The sequence below is a fragment of the Hemibagrus wyckioides genome, linkage group LG24 (genome assembly GCF_019097595.1).
Source record: "Hemibagrus wyckioides isolate EC202008001 linkage group LG24, SWU_Hwy_1.0, whole genome shotgun sequence".
Lineage (NCBI taxonomy): Eukaryota > Metazoa > Chordata > Actinopteri > Siluriformes > Bagridae > Hemibagrus > Hemibagrus wyckioides.
In genome coordinates, this window is record NC_080733.1 from 9,414,873 (window position 1) to 9,434,696 (window position 19,824).

A 19,824-nucleotide genomic window follows, 5' to 3' on the forward strand; every position below is an offset into this window, starting at 1 on the left:
AATGTCAGCTTAATATTTCAGCCTGTAGCCTTACTGGAGTCAGAGTTAAATTCCAACTTTAAAAACTGTCACTGAGTTTAAAAGGCTACAGCCACTTTGACATTTGCGAAATGCTTGAGAATCTGATTGGATTAAAGACTTTCTAGTGTTCCTGTGATCACAGTGGCAACACATGTTCATCATAATCTTAAGGTCACAGCTATTTGCATGTTATATGCACTAAACCCGTGAGTGAGTGCATTAAAATGAATGCCCCGGGCAACAGAAGCGGCTGGTGTGAAATGAAAAGCGATATGGACGGGTTGAGACATGCCGCATGTGTAGTGTCACTTCTGGTGTAAATGGACTCTGGAAACCTTCCGTCTCTGATTTCTGTCCATTTTTTTTTTAACTTGATGCTTCTAATGGAAATTATTGGAAATGAATTATCATTTTATTGTCCCATGGGCTTCATATTTGGCCTCCCACTCACATCTGCATGAACAGAAAAACTGCTGAGAATTTTTTTTTAACTAAATTTTTTTATAATATAATGAATAATGGCATAATAACTACCCAATGTCAGTAATCAGATACTGGCTCATCAATCAGCTAACCAGGTATTTGAAAACACATTCCATTAAACTCCCACTACAGACCTCAGGAAACATACTAAAATATTTGTGCTGGTATTTCATCAAGGATTAAAATGATTGGGATATTGCTGTGCCTTGAATGTTACAGTTAAGCTTATAAATGTCATGTATGCTTTATATGCTTAATGCTTGATAATGATAATATGAAATAATACTCGTTAATACAGAAAAAAGTGGAAAAATTAAGATTTATGCTGGACTTCTGGGTTGTGTTTACCTGCCTCTCCTGTTGTAACAATTCCTCCAAATGTCACCATTCTTTACTTCTTAGAAAGTCATTCTCTTCTAAAAGTAGAGAATTATAATAACAATTCTGATTAACGTAAAACAAAACAAAACTACGTATAAATTCTAGAACTGCTTATACCCTCCTCTGCTCATAAGAACTGGATATTATTGTTTAACTGGAAGTTATTGTTTAACTTAACGGTAGCTAAAATCTTGAGTAAACTATCCCTATAAGTTGTAAGTAATACAGCATAACTACAGCTGAAAAAACTCACGAGCTAATAGTGTTCAATATGCTTGTATTTGTTTTTATTTCCTATCCTTTACAGGCTGGAATGATTTTATTTCTGGTGATTGTGAATGATTTCTATTTAGCTAAACACATATGGATGCTAATACAAACAATATTATTAAATAATGTAAACAAAGTAAGTGTATCAGGAAAAAAGCAAACAATATTTCGTTATCTAACTATTTAACTGTGGTAACAAAGCTAACAAAGGCTTCACCGCAAGGTAAGCAGGCTTAGCTAATGCAGATTAATAAAGTTAATAAAAGCTGTTCTGGCTGGACCTAATGAAGTTTGTTGAGCTGTGTTAAGCTAGATAGGCTAAATTTAAAAAAGAAACTAATGTTGTTAGCCTTTAACTTTGATTCAGATTACATGGTATCTGTTTAATCCACTTTACACACAACAAATCTCTTAATGATGGATTGTTTTGACAGCAAGGCTTTCTGGAAGCAGCAGCGTTGTGTATTTACCTCTTCCCTCTGCATGATAGCTGGACTCGAATTACTAGCAACCATGAAAGTCTGCCAGAGTCAGTCCTTCCTCTTGATCATGCTGGTTCTTTATGTCTAGCCTGAGTGAAAGGAACATGAAATAACAGAGTGGGATCTGAACAGACTACAGACAGTGAGGCAGGAAAATAACTTTAATACATTGCCTCAGTCAGAGGATTGCATGGATAGTAATGTAATTTTGTCTTAAAAAATCTCTCATAGACCCACAGCAGAATGCACACATTCACAGTCAACATCCAAAGAGCTGTGTTTTACAAATCGATTATTCTGGTGTATATAAACAGGGATTTAAAGCTTTATGTTCGTCAACAAACAAAGATGCCATCATTATGGACTGGCATTTTTCTACAATGAATGGCATTATTGGTTGGCCATGTTTTCCTACAAAAAGGACACATGCAAACTGATGGATATTCCAAGTACTCCAATGCTGTCAGGTCCATTTTATTTAGTTTAATTTCATTTGATTTCATTTCATTTCACTCCCTCACTTTCTCTCTCCTCTTTGTCTGTCTCTCCTGAGGCCTGCTTGTGGACACTCTGTAGGATTGCTGTCCTGTCGGTGTACGGCACGGCAGCGATCGATTCATCAAAGTGTCATGCCGAAGCGCAGCGGCCCTGTAGCAACAAAACAACAGCAGAGGCAAAACAAACACGGCTAGATTCTCGAGGTGGTCTCCGTAGTCCCGCTTAACAAGGTCAAAGCATTTCATCAGTTTCTGTGTAGCCATGCACATTCGCTTCTGAAGCTATAACACGATGCATGAAATCCGAACGCATGAGTAGGCAGCGAGCGCTCACCACTCTTCTATTTTCTATTCATCGTATAATTTTGTGCTTCATGCAGCCTTCACTGAATTCAGACAATATTTCACAGATACCTGAGCTAGCGGAGAACGGTAACACCATTTTGGATTTATTTTTTTCTGCATAGATCACTTTAATACATCATCTCATTTTATAATGCATAAGTAATATGGCAAAGTGCATTTAATCAGATGTTAACACATGCTTTGTTTCACTCTATTAGCTGTGGGAGATGACTAGATTTTAAATAATGCTTTAAATGGTTTTGAATCCAGGTTTTATCCAGGAATCCAGGAATCCAGGTTTTATCCAGGAATACATTTTGGAATTTCTCCACTAAAACTTATTAGTTACTGATTTCACTGATGCTGACACTGAATATACTTGTAAAATGTATACAGTATGCATATTAGCATTTCAATGTTCTTTTTGCTGTGTAGTACAAGTTCTTATTTTATTACCATACCAAGACACGTCTGAACTGGAACTAAATGATTTAGAACAGTTTTCGCATTTTTGATATACACCTGAATAAAAGTCTTGGTTTTAACTCCTTTTACTAGTGCCAAAAAATGTTTTTGGCATGTCACACTCCATAGTGAAGAAGAACAAGAAGAAGAAACCTTTAATATTGTCACATGTACTTTACAGTACATGTGACAATTCTTTCTTCACATATCCCAACTTTGGAGGCTGGGGTCAGAACACACTGTCAGCCATGATGATATTGATGATGTGGGACCCTGAAGAGGGGAGGGTTAAGGGTGTTGCTCAGGGGCCCAACAGTGGCAGCTTGGCAGTACTAGTATCTTTAGTATCTTCAAAGTAAATAGAGATATCAAACCCATTTTTGCTCTCTAAGATGCCCGTCACAATATGAGGGCGTTATTTTCAACCACTAAAATTCTGTGTAAGCTTATCCAAACAGAGGTAAAAAAAAAAAAAACATCTCACACCGAAAGCCGACAGTGTCTTGACTAATTTAATGTCAGACATGTGGCGATAAATAATTCATTTGTTTATACTGATCGAAAATGTCCGATAAGTCGATTTCCATTCCCCTGCCGGAAGGAATGCCAGTGTACTGGTAAAAAGGGTTAATTAAGCATGTCAGTCTGCTTCTTCATTGCATGCCTAAGACACAACATGTTGTCAGGAAGGTTTGAGCAGTGAGATGTTGTTTACAACAACTGAGAACAGATGATATGTACGGCACAGCAGCACAGATTAGCAATGTGGATGTAAAGTTAATTGCTTTGACAGAAGGATGGAACAGTTTAAAAATATTTTGCTGTTCATATCGAATTGGGAATAGCAGAGCCTGCTGGAGCAAGAGGGAACAAATCTGCTGTATGACTTCAGCTGAGTATAAAAATGATCAACTTACAATTTGCTAAAATCTGTGCCTTAACATGCAATTGTACAATACGCTTGAGATTAACAGTCCACTGCACATTAAGCAAGCTGTAAAGCAAATATTGGTGACAGTCAGAAATTACTGCAGCCCACAGGAATATAGTGTTTAAGAGGTTCTACATGATACTGAAACCCATTTACTGTACAATATAAAGAATCCATTTACTGTACAATATAAAGAATACACTTCATTAAAAAAGCAAAGAATTTACACCATGCCAATAAAGTTAGAGGAGACAAGACTATCATAGAAATAACAGATTAACACAGAGCAGGTAGATGTGTATGAGTACAGTTAGCATGTGTCTTAATTCATGTAAGTTAAACATGTAAATGTTTAGCATTACTCAGTACCAACAATTGATCGAGTTCAGAAAAAGGTGATGCAAAGAATAGAAAGTAGCATTTTAACACACTCATCTAATGGTTTAAAGTGGTAGGTAATTCTAAGTGAAAATAAAAAGCCAAGGCAGGGTGGGATGCTCCGAATATGCTAAATGCAAATAAAAGCATCCATCCCATGTAATGTCGCCTTTACATCGCAATTTACATTTAGAGAACATAAAAAACACATTCCCTACACTAACATCCCCATCACATTAACCAGATACATAATTGGTCCCTTTCTTGAGTCAAGGTGATGTGTGTAAAATGTACTCCAGGAGCATTTTAAGCTTAACACTCTCATTTAGTGGTTGAAATTTGGCACCAAATGTGCCAGCAGTCGTCCAAAAGAACAGCCGGATACATTTAAGGTATGCAGTCAAAGCAGGCAACGTGATTATTGCTGCTTCAGATGAGAAGGAGAATGCAGAGATTGTGAGCAAGGTGATGTAGAGGGCAGGGAAGATTAATGTGACATGCAATGCTTTAGGGTGCAGTCCAAAGTGCAATCATGACGCATAAGGGTGGAATAGTAACATGGAAAGGTTTGCATCAGAACAAAGATACCTGCTAGAGTACCTACCAAATGAATTAGTGCATTTGACACAACTGCTACTGAAACACATGGAATAATTTGATGAAATGATTATGAGTGGTGTCAAAAGAGCTCTGTTGGAGTTATTATTATTATTATTATTTTGCTATGCCAGTAATCCTACAGGCTGATATATCCACTCCTAACTGTTAGAAATGCACCTGTGACTGGCCTAGGGCTTTCACTAGGTGAGATATTGATGGGTCAGTTCCTTTGAAATCTCTGGTATTGTGAAAACCCAGGCAACATCAGTCAAGAAGACTCTAGTTGAATTACAATATAATTAACTTCTCATATCTTAAAGCATCTTGCCTCAGGTACAATTAGTGTAGCTGGAGGCTGGGACCATGGTCATCGGTATATTGACAGGTGGCTTGAAGACACCACTATCAGGAGACAGCTATGACCAGAGTAGTGCTGTGCGGACCAGTAAAGACAAACTTTACGACTGAGACTGATAAAAAACAAAGTAAGGAGTGATAGACTGGCAAAACCATCTGCTAAGCTCAAAGATTTTAATATAGACAACAAGGTAAAGTCTTGGCCCCACTGGGGTGCCTTGAATTCATTTTATGGAAAAGTCAGATAAAGTGGACAATAAGAGAACATTGTCATGTGAAATGGTATACCACTCTTAAGGATTCTTTGGTTTTATTTATCCCTCATGAAGAAATTAGTTTTGCAGCAGCATGATATCAAGAATATAAAGTATGAGTATTATTATACAGTAGCAACAATATGGTCATGTGGTGAACACAGTGCATTATGTAAAGTTGTGTGGGTGAGAATGTGTAAGAGGAGTCTTAGAGTTTTAGAAAACTGGAATATATTGAACTCCAAGGTCATGCACAAGGTTCCATCTAACACTCTCTAGGGATGTTTGGTTTGTTTCTCTGGAGGACCCTTAAAGACTCAACAATAACTCAACAATAGAGCCTTTACCTATTCTAATAGAAATCCTTTATGAAGCTAATGTCCATTAAAGAACTGTTAGAGAAAAAAAGTGCAGCCTGACTGTATCCTAGCAGCCAATATGGCCATGAATCTAATGTGTTGCATTATGTAAAACTTTGTGTAGGTAATTCTAGGTGAAAATAAAGACCCCAGGCAAAGTGGGAAGTTCTGAATATGCAGGAAAAGCAAATAAAAGCATCCATCCCATGTAATGTAGCCTTTACATTGCAATTTACATTTCAAGAACCCAAAAACACATTCCCTAATCGCTAACATTCCTGATCCCATTATCCAGGTACCTAATTGGTCCCTTTTTTGAGTCAAGGTGATGTATGTAAAATGCACAGGGTCAGGAACCATGTTAGAACAATTTTTACCCAGTGTTTGTTAGGAACCTGAGCAAAAAGAAAAATATTTATGGGGTAGATCCCAAAGACTTTCAGAACCTGCTGATAACTATCTTCTGAATGAAGACATTTCTAAACATGTGCTGATGACAATAAAGTAGTAATAAAAATGAGAAATTTGAAAAATATGGCAGATGATAAAATGAGGATAAAATGAGGATATATAAAGTTTTATTTTAGTTAGTCATTCATTTTTGGTAACCGCTTTGGTGAACTGGCAGGATCGCAATGGATCTGGAGCCTATTCCAGGAACTCTGGGCACGAGACACTATTCACACACACTCACAACATCATGAACTAATTCACACCTAGGGGGCAATCTAGCATGGCCAGACCCAGAGGAAACTCTTGTGTACATGCTGAAAAGATGTAAAATTCCTCACACACAGAACGCTGAACCCCAGACCCTGAAACTGTGTTATGGAAATGCTGTTGAGACTTTAGGAAATAATTTAGATGCAAAACAAAAGGCTAGTCTATAGCTAGGACTTATATTTACTTATATACTTAATATTTGTGCAGAGTGTTTACATTTACATTAATAAGAAAACATACTTGAATCACTTGAATCGCTGTTTCACATATAATCTGCAAGGTGTAAATTACGTTAGAGCCTACTATTATTAAATGAAAAATGCCAGAATCATTAAGTCATAAATAACTGGGCATCAACAAACTTTCCTTAGCTTTTATTTCTGTGTGAACACAGAAGGAGATCACATGAATGTCTGCAAACACTTTGACACATGACTTGAAAAGGAAAATCAATAAACGTGTTGGTGTATGAGAGTTTATTTTTGGTTCGCAGTTTCATCAGCTGGCTTGATAAAGGCAGAAGTAACATGGGTCATATAAAGAAAAAATCTTCTTGGTATTCAGAGACAATACAATCCAATATATGACATTTGCCTTTGCTGCATGACTAGTGGCCTGTTTGTTCAAGAAGCAAAATATGTGCAAGGCTACAGCAATAACGTTGAAGCTCTAATGTGAATACATGTGGATAACCTAACATTTGCACTACAAACAAGATTCACCCATTCCTCTGTGTAGTGTAGAGCTGTAGCTAAAAAAACCTTGCTGTAATCGTAAGGAGCATGGTGCTTCACCAAACTTAGTGCTGTTTGATGTATATGGTTGTAGTGTACGGTTGTGTGTCACCTTGAAGAGGTTCTCTTTTCACTTTTCTGTAAACTCTGTCAGTATGCTTTGTGGCAATGATTATTGTGAAAGGCATTATATAAAATATACTAATCAAACTGAATTGAAGGAAGACCTTTATTATAACATATCAATTGGAAATTGTTAAACTCACTACAGTTTCTTTTTATCTTTTATTCTATGATTATAATCCAGTGAGTGATTGTTCAGTTTGGGAGAAATGCCTTTCTTAATCCTGAAGGCCTTTAGATAAGTGTGTTTTGAATGAAAGATTTTGCCAATGGAATAAACTTACTTTTTGCACCCTGGTGGTAAGGTAGTATTAGTAAGGTAGTGTACACAGAAACAAGTGTGCATGTATTCCAGATTTACTACAGTTTCATACCGAGGTCCATCATGCTTTGTTCTGAACAGTCTTCTTTCAGCTTATTTTACCTTTTTTTCTTATTTGGCTGTTTACTGCCCAGAACCTCATTGCTATTGACTCCTTTTCCTTGCAACAATGTGTTGTTACACTGTCCATCTCCAACTTGTAAGTAAACACTGTTAGAGTGAGTTCCTGTGGAAAATGTTGCATTTGAGTCATCAGAGGAAATGTCAGCTCTGCAGTAAGTTGGATACATTTGTCACGAAAAAGACAGAAGTCTTTGTGAGCACGTCCTGTTGTCAGCAGCAAAGGCATAATTCCTTTATTTATTCACTGTAGCTTCGCACTTCTGAGGAAGTTTCTGAATGAATGTTGCAAATGTATAAACCCTTCTCATCTGCCAAATATTGATCTTACAGTAGCATTCTAAATACACTTGAGAATTGCGTACGTTCAGAGACACTGCTTGAGCTACCACAGCATTATCTGCTCTGCATTGTGTGCTGCTATACCACAGTGCTGTTGAAGTCTCAAGCTCTGAAGGTGTTGATTAAATTTTTATAACACTTCAGTATTACAATAGTATTTTAAATCAAACGTTTATATTATTATGTTCGATCCAGTACATTAGCATTTCTAGTACCCGATAGCTCTTTCTAACGTACTTCATTAGCAGAGACTTGTGTTATGCATAATGTTGATATTTGCTTTATTTAGCAATAACTAGTTTTATATTTAACATTTATGGAAGGAGTCTTCAGTGTCAGCTGGTACAGAAGAGTTTACAGGTTCCAGTTTCTCATTAAAATGACCAATGACCATTACAGTATAAAGCACACATTTGTTACTAATTGGAAAAAAAAAACACAACTGGAAAATAACTACCTTAGTAAAAGTAACTATGCATTCCGGCCTTAATTATTTTTAATAACAGTATTTTATGTATTTTTTTTCCGTTTGTTTTGTTTTGCATATTTGCATTTCCAATACAAAATGGCATAAAATCTTAATTTTATGTGATGTGAATACATTTATCAAAGGAAATAATTCATATTTTATACCAAGCTATATGTAAATTAGTTAGACATTAATACCTCTAAGCCTTTCTTTTGACTGGATGTAAAAGATCATATTATAATACTTTTATAAAACTTTTGCATTGCCCAAATTTAAGTTTAAGCTTTGCATAAGTTTTCCAAATATATCTCAAACTCTCCAAGATATAAATACATTCCAAAATATTTAGTCTTGATTTCCAACCTCAAAAAATGGGAATTTGGTGTATTTGTCTTGCTTCACTACGGTCAATACAAGCTAAATGTAAATACCCCCGTGTTCTGAGGTGACCTTATTTTTCTGCTCTTCAGCTAAGCTGTAGTCTCTGTTGGTGAAGGGAGAAAATAGCCACCACAAAGCTCCATACACTCATAAAGAAGTCAGAATACAGAGGTCAAATGCTCTTTTGGTGCTGGTCCATGCTCACTTTACTCCAGATAGGCTGTCCCCAAGGATCAGGTGAAGACATGATGGATTGTTTGGAGCTAGCACGCGTTTTCTGGCCCTGGAAAAGATTCCACCTTTTGCTCTGGTCAGAGATCAGCTGCACTCTGTGCCTGTAGGACTGGGATGAGAGAAACTGGCTCGGAAATAGCTTTAATAAATTCTGCTTAAACTCGTATTTCCCTTGTAACAAATACTAGTCCTCCCTGCGGAATAGCATTTAGTCTTTCATAGCATGCTTGAGAAAAACTAAATTTGTTTGTGTCTTATCATAGTCCCCATGACTTTTGAAATATTTGCAAGTGTCATTCTGTAATCTGTTCTTTCATAGTTTAGAAAAGGGCACAGCATTTCGCTGGCAGGCAAAAGAGGATTATCTAAATCTAAAACCATCCATGGGCCTTTCTTTTTGCTAGAAGTTTTTGTGAGAATTTCTCAGATTGAAAAATGCTCCTGGTTTTCCATTTGGTCACATTTTTCACTTGATTACACTTGGAAGCTCTGGATGTCTGAATCTCGCTTCTTCTAGGATGTGAATTGTGTCATTTTCAGGATATAAATGTATAAATAGCAGAAGACAGATCTGCATGTTTCCCCCATGCTGTCATTATCTTTAAAACATGCACAAACCTAATTGCTCTAAATTGTTTGGTGAGTTGTTTGAATCTGTTAAATATTCATGCAACATTTGTGAAAGCATTGTATACACCCAGACATTTACTGATATTAAATGCGTTTTAAACTGTTTTACCATCTGAACATAGACAGATTGTTTTGAAATGTATAAATAGTCTCCTCCATTTATTTCCTGGTTATGTCCTCAAATTATATATTTCTAATTTTCATGGATAAACCCTTATTGAAATTCAGACCAGTCCACTTTAGGGCTAAACAAAGGGTTTCATTATATTATAAAAGGGGCTTAACATTCTGGATCTATTATTTTATTCTTCACTCCACACTGTGTCGTGCATTTTAAACCTCATTTCAATAAAATAGAGTCTATTTTAGATTTGGCAGCATTAAGGACTGAAGTATTATCATTAATCACAGATTTGAAGGGCTTCTTCATGGTTCCATTGTCCAATTATTCATGTATTCAAGGTACGTGACCATGTCGTTTGACAAAGCTTATTAATTACACCTTTTCCCCCTTGTGAGTTTATCACAATAATTAACTATTATGTATATTATTTTAAAACCATGTATTTAATACATTTTATGAAGAAAGAAAAAAGTACAACTTTTGTATTACACAGTTGCCTAGCATCTTTATATTGAGGGTTTCTGAAGTATTGATGTATTTTTATCATGTTTGGTTGGACATTTTTCTCCTACATCACTTGCACTGAATATAAAATGATATAAAATATTATATACCAGATATATATACCATTATATTATATTACCAGAATAGCTGGTTTATTTTCTATAACAGCAAGACAATTGGCTCTGACATTAGTTCTGACTGTAAGGCAAATCACAGGTTTATACCAATGAACTCAGTTTTTATCTAGTCTACAGTAACTTGCACAAGTATTTGGATGGCAGATGCTTACATAATCTAAGCATCTCAGTATTTTTTCTTGGGTTTCACAGTTTTCTAGTTTCATTGTAACTTGAGAAGTTATTTTTGTCGTATTATGTTTAAAAGAGAGAAAAAAGAGAGGCTAGAAATAAAATGTTTATAGCTGGACATAAATAGAAGGACAGCTTGCATCACAGACATTCCACGATATTAAATGCAACTATAAATATGGTTTAAAACGGTTATTGAAAAATAGTCAACTTCTGGGTTTTAACAGTAACCCCAGCATCATTTTGCCCTGTTGCTGATTATTTTCCTATAATTATTAATGTTTTAGAATGTTTAATACCACCATTTTAGCATTGGTTTAGTTCTGTTTTATTTTATTGCTTATTAAAACAGCATGGACAGCATGGTGGTAATCCACTGTGTTGCCATTCTTATGTGTATATACAGTATATATACAATAATTGTGCTGTTCTTTAATAAAGAAATAAAGAAATGAGTACAATGACACAACTTCTGAATAGGTGATATGAATAATCTGTTTAAAAAATAGGAAACTCTGGCATATCATTGAATTAAATAGCAATTAAGTTAAAGTGTGGATGTAAATCTGACCAGAACAAATCATATAAGGGAAGCTTTTTCCTTAATGAATGGACGGACATGCAGTTATTAAAATTTCACATGCAGTACGATAACTTATGAGTGGCCATTGACAAGTACGCAAAAGAGAAGTGCAATTAACACCATGGAGGGAAGTCAAAGCTGTGGGCAATGGGAAGTTATTAAAATTACTGGCATTAATAACCACCACCCCTCCCCCTTCTCCATGTGTTACTGTGGAAACAGCTTATTGACCAGCAAAGCACACGCAGCCAACAATATGGGCATTTCACACGCACAGGCTTGCTTAATTGTTGAGGGCTCATCCTGTCTAATGACTTCACACAAAAATTAGTTCTCAGTAATTACTTTTTAAGAAAGCAGTGAAGATAATGCCATTAGGCATGCAGGCTGTGTATCTGTTGGTGGTCTAAATAGCAGCCATCTATTACACTGTACGTTCCTGTATGTCACCTCTGGCAGAAGACTTGAGAAATGCCTGTTTTGACTGGCGTAGGGGGTTAATTTCAATATTAGGAAACCTCTGTTTGATTATTTCTCTTTGTGTTTTTCTGTCTTTCTGTCTCAGCTCAAAACTGCAGTTACACACTATATAGCCCAAATGGGACGATAGAAAGCCCTGGATACCCTTACGGATACCCGAACTATGCCAATTGCACGTGGGTGATTGTGGCACAAGAACACAACCGGATACAGCTGGTTTTCCAAGGGTTTGCATTAGAAGAGGACTTTGATATACTATCTGTCTACGATGGGCAGCCAAGTCCTGGAAATCTACGAACCCGGTGAGTAGCACAATTTCTCTTTCATAAACAGAAAAAGTTGATGTCTTTATAATGACTTAACAGCTAAATAACTTCACATACTTATTACTAGAAAACAATACTGCATGAAATGAAAGCATACAAGGTTTGGGCTTAATAAAATAAATGATGTTTGATGGCTTCTTCTGGGCTCTGATAGCCTCCTGATTGCCACATGATTCCAACACATTTAATTAATTTGACTGTCCTTGTCAGTGCAAGACGTAGTACTGCTCTAAACGGAAGCTCTCAGTGCTCACTGCCTTAACAGTCTATAAAAGGATTCTTTTTAGCTAATGCATCCACCTTTGCTGGCAAGATCAAATCACTTGGAGGAAATGGTGTAAACTTATTGGCACAATATAAGGATGTTCCTATCATCTCTGCAATTTAGAGTGGACTGAAAACAATAAATAAATATTTAAATGTTTGGATTAGAAAAGTATATTACTGTCTGTGAAAGGAGTACAGCACAGGGCTCAGAACACAACCCTGGGGGACTCCAGTGTTAAGGTGTTGTCTCGTTGGTTGGAAAAGTTCCACTTGGGTATAGCCAATTTTTTCAAATCACTACATCCTGCCTAGCCTGATGATAACCCTAAACATTATGTTATTATGTCTGTAGTCTGAAACATGGCCATACCATTAGGAAGCCACTGTCTCAGTGAGTTATATTTTTCACAGTAAATACACTCCTCATGAAATATCACACATTTGCTGTACATTAGAAAATCCTCAATGGTTTCACTTATTGTTTATTTTCTATAGTTGCTTGTTTGTTGCCAATCATATATATTTGTTTATAAAGCATAATAACAAAGAGCTGCATGGCGTTCTGTAAGGCTGAGCCATATCTGCAAGTTGACATTTATTCATCTGTTGAGTGGCAGAAGAAGCATTAGATTTATTTATAAAGCCTCTTGTCAGCTGTCTGCTCTTTTAGGAAACCCTCCCTCCTACACCCTGTAGAGCTTTAAGAGCTTGATTGGATTACTGAAACACAATCTGATCTTCTCTGTACTATCTTGGAAAATCATTGTACAAATTCCAGACATTTTACTTTGCACAGATGTATAGTAAATGGATTGTATTGCTCAATATTCATTGAGCTAACATATTTCTGTGAACGTGGGGAGCTGATATCTTTGACAGAAGACGGTGGTGAAGGTGCCCGTGTGTGGCAGTAATTGGGTGTGTGAGGAGGAAGGCGTCGTTTAGAGACTGGGAATTTTATTATATGGCCATAAAGCCAATTGTTTATCTAGATATGTATATTGTTGTCTTATTTATATAACACAGAGGGGATGTGTTAATTATACCTAAAGGCAAAGAGGCACCACAGTAATGATTTCTTTATTATTTTCTGTCCTTATTTTTCTGTCTGGTGATTGAGGTGGCTCCAGGTCAAATAAAATTCAAAAGAGTGTATCTGATTCCATACTCTAAATGCTCTCCACACAATGGTTTATTGACAGGTATGTCCTAAACCTTTTGAGCAGATGACTCATGTCATTTGCAGAAAGGTCTCTGTATAGATGTATGTAATTTTTGCATTTGTGGTCTATGTGCCATTTTCATGTATTGATCTTCCAATTAAACATGCTGCACGTATTCAGTTGAGTCACTCTTCTGCTGTGTCTAAATAATAAAATGATGTTTGGTTGGACATAAAGTGCATTTAGATTCTGTAACGCCATCATTTTATACCTTAGGCAGTGAGCTTTTATATATATATATATATATATATACCTGGGCAGTGGTGGCTCAAGTGGTTAAAGCTCTGGGTCGTTGACCGGAAGATCAGGGGTTCAAGCCCCAGCACCCCCAAGTTGCCACTGTTGGGCCCTTGAGCAAGGCCCTTAACCCTCCCTGCTCCAGGGGCGCCGTATCATGGCTGACTCTGTGCTCTGACCCCAACCTCCAAGGATGGGATATGCGAAGAAAGAATTTCACTGTGCTGTAATGTATATGTGACAAATAAAGGCTGTTTCATTTCATATAGTTATTATGGAATTCAGCGTATTTTATAGAGTACAGAGTATTACCATTGATAGTGCTTGTTGGAATTTTTTTTATCTAAACTTAAATATTTGAATGCTGTAATTTTCCAGAATTTCCTAACAGCATTCAAGCATGGAGATTCATTTTAATATCCCCTGTATTACTAGTACAGGATTGATAGCAGTTAAGCTTTTGCTGAAATAGGTCTATACAGACTATCCAATGCTTCAAGCCTATAGCTGAAAGATTTATTTTCATCAAGACAGAAAATTAGCTCTGACAATCAACTGTTTCCCACAACAGATGGAAGAAATAGATGGTATGAATATATTTATTGTGAGAAACAACCAGTAACCTAAATGGTCCTCTTTGAGGCTTCTTTTGTAAACACAATGCTGGTTTTTGATGTGAGGGTATCTTCCTACCTAGATCTTAGGTACACAGCTCACAATAAATAAATAAATAAATAGAATTATTTAAGGGAAATTATGAAGATTTTTATATAGCCTTTTTAGGAGTTTTCTCCTTTCCAGATTTGATATAAATGCATATAGTGCAGCACTACTCTTTGCATTTGTTTATTTATACAATAATTTATATAATAATTATAATTATAAATATATTTAGCTACAGTCATACACAAGTCAATGGAAATCTCACAAAGACAGTGTGTGTGGGGGGTGGTGTATATTTGTGTGTGTGTGAGTGTGTGTAGGTGTTTTCAGGAAAGTGAGGTCATGTGCATGTTTTTATTGATTTTATTTGGTTATGCCTTAGCATGTCTGCTGAACTCACAGTTGTTTTAATCTTTAGCACTCAGCTCACGTTAAAAGGGTTGCTTTTTTTAAGCCCTCTGTCTTTAAGTTCCAACTCTGTAGCAGGCCAGAGGGCATTTTGTGAGCGAGCGAGTGCGGTATGCTCTGCGATGCACTCGCTGTGTCACATCTGCTGCTGTAGATGCTCAGCATTGTTGGGTGAGACAGGAATGCTCTGATTACACTAGATCCCTGCAGCGTTTGGCGACACTTTCAGAGTTATGATCCTGAAATATATATGCTTGTCCGTGTCGTTTTCCCAAGCAATGTGGTGTTTGTGTAAATGGCTTTTGACTTGCAAGAGGCTCAAGATTAGCGCTGGCAGATTTGTATCCTGAGGAACTAGACCATATGAGGAGCCAATGGACCATCGTTACATTGCTGTGCCTCAGTGCTTGGTTTATCAGATGCATGGGTGCAATGGCACGGGCTTTCCTTGTGCATTTGCTGCAGAGATTTCTAAAATATATCACATCAATTAAGAAGATTTGAACAGTTGATCAGATACATGATGCCATCTATGTCTGTTTATACTGTATATGTGCACCTTGAAAACATGGTAGCCACTAAGTGCTTTCTCTGGTTGAAAACATTTCCAATAAATAGTGATGAGGCCTACTGCATTGTGTTCATGTGTGTGTGTGTGTGTGTGTATGTGAACTAGTGAAGAGGTGTGGAGGAGATATAGAGCTGGGTGAGGAGTAGTAGCCACTCTGTTTAATTGCTCTTATTTATTTGTTTAACCCCAGGGCAGAGTCTCTTGGTGATATATAGCTGCTCCTCAGCCAGCTTTTACTGAAGCAGCCACAAGAGCATAGCTTGGACCAGGACCATCCAATCCCATTAAATCACACTGTGTCATCCTCTTTTCCGCCACCCCCATGTTCTCTTTTTGTCCATCTCTCTCTTTTTATCTCTCCTTTTCTCTCTGATGCTGTTTATACTTCATCTTTTCATACCTCGTTCATATTATGAGTATCTCCAGCTAGTCTTATCTACATCCAAAACTGATTGAAAGCTGATTAACTAAAGGCCCTTCAAGAGATGCATGATATATTGTCATCATAAGTTTTACAAATATTAGAACAAAAAATCTCTGTAGGAACCACATTTCACAACCAAAAACTCCAATCATAGCTCATTCCTTAATTATGCAATTGGTACAAGACATCTAAATGCCAGCTATTTATTGCATAAATCAATTAGATGCAAGGAACAACACAGGAAGTTCATGGTCAAGAGTTAGAAGCTGATTTGCTGTCGTCTTGTGCTGCCAATTTTAGTTGCGGTTCCTATGGCAACAGCGGCAAATCCTTCTGTCTACTTTAGTTTCTGTGTTTTCCATCTTCATCTTGCCATTGGTTGGTTTGCTTATTGTGTTCACCTTTGTCTGTTTTTCCCTCATTAGTTTGTGTTTTTGGGTTTGTCAGTATATCAGTGTCATCACATCATGGTGAATTTGCACATGATTGTTCATCAATTATATACTGCTTAGTTCAGTGATTTATTTTCGTAGTTGTCAGTTCTCAGCAGGGTGGCTGGTACAAGGGCTGGGATAAATGGACAGGCAACAAAAAAAGTCTGTCTTTCAAAGATAAAAAGACATCAAGTTTTTGGCATCTATATCAGATCATTTCCCAGTCAGAAAAATGATTCTGCATTTTGGTGCAACCAAGTGTGACAGCAACACAAATGCTTGTAATGAAAATATACTGTAGAGTATGTCCTGATTTCCTTCCAGCTCATGTCTCTGACACATCTATAGCAGTTCTTTAGCAGATGTAGCGCATGTGAAATATTATCACAGGTAATAAACATGACCAAGGTGGAATAATAACTTTATCAAACTTTTTTGTTCTCACTCAAATTGCCTTTGGTAGAGAAATTAAAGGTAGCTAATCAATCAAAGTAAAAATTATGCAAGAGGACAGATGGCAGAGCTGTATAGTTAGGGTTTTTTTTTTGTGTGTTATTTATTTATTTATTTTTTAATGGGAACTTTTTTTAGTTTACCATTTTTGGTATTAGAAGAAAACACTGCATGAAACCAGTAGAGTTGAAAGATATAATGAATGCAGCAGCCTATCTGTCTGTAAGTATATAACAGTTTGCTGCACACCATTCACACTATGCCATCAGTGAGACCTTGACATATACTTAATACTTTCCTCAACCTTACTATTACTACATAAATAAAGATCTTTTAGCCCTCCTGTCACGTTTCAGTTTGGACACTCAGAGATGCACGTGCAAGTATAAATGCATGTGGTTAAGATCTTAGGAAAAAATACATGAAACGAGAGTGAGAAAACTGACTCACTTTATAGTCTAGGTGACTATATTAAACATCTTAGCACAAAACACTAGTGGGCCATGGAGTGTAATTTTATAGCTTTCTAACTCAGATTTAAGCCATCTAATATCTTTTCAGATTAGAAGTTAAGCAAGTTAGACCATGGGAAACACTACTTTGCAGGGAACTGCTATTCTTATAAATTCAAATGAGACTCGCTAACTTCATATGATATTAAAAAAATGAACGTAACGAACAAAGCTTCACTTCATAAGAATTCCACGGCTTTTATTCTTTGCACTACTGCATTGAAAGATATTAAAATGCCCCCTGGGTAGGGCTTTTCTAAGTTTTAAAGAAACTTTAACATCTCATAATTATATACAGTATATGTGTGTGTATTTGTACATTTCACTGTGTTAAATTCATAGCTGCATAATGTATGAGATTGAATTATTATTCTATATCTTGCTTGAAAATTGTATTATTTGAATACATTTTTAAAATCTTCTTTCAGATATTGAAGAACAATAAAATGGAGCCATGAATGTAGATGTTACTTCACACATCTGATTGAAGGATACACTAACACAGTTTAATAACTCAAAGGCTGTGTGTTTGATTGCCTCTTTGAGTCGATGGCAGTAGAGAATGCAGTGAAACCAGGCTGTTGTTGGCTTCAGTGCAGGCTGTAGCTCATGAGCTAATACACTCCTTTGGGCTTATTGATTGCTGGGGGAATGCTCAGGCCTGTGTTAAGGAGCCAGTGGAATGAACGAGGCGATGATGAGCTGGGAGGCTGTTGATTACTAGCCTTTTACATTCTCCACTATCTGTGCATTCCATTTAACAAAGCTAAAAGATGTGTGAAGATGCTTCAGTTTTTTTCCCCTCAAAGACCGCTGCATAGGTTAGAGCAGTAGATCAATTGTACGATGAGCCAATAGCATAGGCCTTTCCATTAGCTAACATGTGGTACGCACACTGCATTCAAACTGACAGCTTGTGGGATAGATTGTAAACAAGAAAAGGCTACATCCTGGAGCTGGACAACTGGAACCTTCTCGAGCTCTGAGCCATAAATCATCTCTCCCACTTCCCTGTCTCCATCCCTGTCTCCATCTAGTCGAATGCAGTGATTTATTTCTTCCTAGTCCTACATTCTTGATGGAGATCTCTCCACTTATAGGTGGCAGTAAAATCGACAGCATCGTAAAAAACCGAACAGAGATGATCACCCTCCACCCCCACCGCCAAATCATCAGTGGCTGAGGTTGTTTAAGAGCCAGCAGCTTCCTGATTGGTATTTTGATTGATTATTGACTTTTATATACTACAGTGCTGTTGATTTCATGGATCGGATTGGTCAGAAGAAAGTACTGATTTATTTTATACACCACATGGCTGTGACAGTTGCTTTAGCTGTTATTATGTAACCCATAATCTAATCCCAATAATAAACTGAAAAAAATGTGTTATTATTTTATCATAGAAGGACAGTGAATCATAGTTATGGTAAAGCTTTCTGTAAGGATAAATTTATTTACTTTTTATGGATGAGGCTCCAGTGTCAGACCTTTGAAACAGTCATTAAGTCAGAGAACATTGCACTTTTTTGTATTCTTGCTTATTTGTTTGTTTTGTTATCCATTTATCTTTTTGTTTTCTTTTATTAACTTTGAGAAAGACCTGAAAAGAGAGGCAACTGATGAAACATCTGTTTATAGCTGTTATAACAAAAGTGATACCAGGAACTAGCATCTCTTGTATAACTTTAAATATACATAAATATAAATGGTTAAAAAGCCTGACAGGTTATTCAGTAATAAATAATAATTTGGAATCACTGGCAAATCACTGTGTGCATAAAAGGAATAACTCACCTCAGGACAAGATATTATAGGGAAATAATCCACTTCAAGGTGGTAAAAATAACTTTATTTCATTTAAGCCAGCATCTTGGATTTTTTTCTATAAAAGAACACCCTGTAATAGTTTATTACATTAATAAAAAAAAAAAGTCATCAGCATATTGCATTAGTAACAATCTAATACATAGCTCCCACAGTTGGGCCCTTGAGCCAGGACCTTAACCCTCTTTGCTCCAGAGGCACTGTATCATGAGTAAGGCTGCGCTCTGATCCCAACTTCCTGAGCGGGGATATGCAAAGAAAATTATTTCACCGTGCTGTATACTATTATTTCATTGTTTATATGTGACAAAATAAAGGCTTCCTCCTCTATATCATCCCATACCATTTGTGATACTTCCTTATTGAAAGTTTGTGTGAAGGAGGGATGTAATATTTTTTTAATAAAAAAACTGACATTATAGCAATAAGCACAGCCTTCTCTCTGGTTACGTGTATGGAAAAATATGAGGCAAGCCAGCTGAAGAATGTTTATATTTAGTAATCAGAAATAATGGCATGGATGACATTTGAACGTGATGAGATGTGGCATATTGCTTCATCCCCGTGGCCTTCCTGTGATTT

The 19,824-nt window shown here is 36.6% G+C and overlaps 1 protein-coding gene across 1 annotated transcript in view; it reads left to right on the top strand.

Moving 5' to 3' along the window:
* csmd2 (CUB and Sushi multiple domains 2) overlaps positions 1-19,824 on the top strand; it is a 287,362-nt gene that overhangs the window by 10,530 nt on the left and 257,008 nt on the right. Inside the window, exon 2 of the mRNA XM_058378138.1 lies at positions 11,986-12,202. Within this exon, the coding sequence (XP_058234121.1) occupies positions 11,986-12,202 (217 nt within the window). The remainder of the gene's footprint in view (positions 1-11,985; positions 12,203-19,824) is intronic.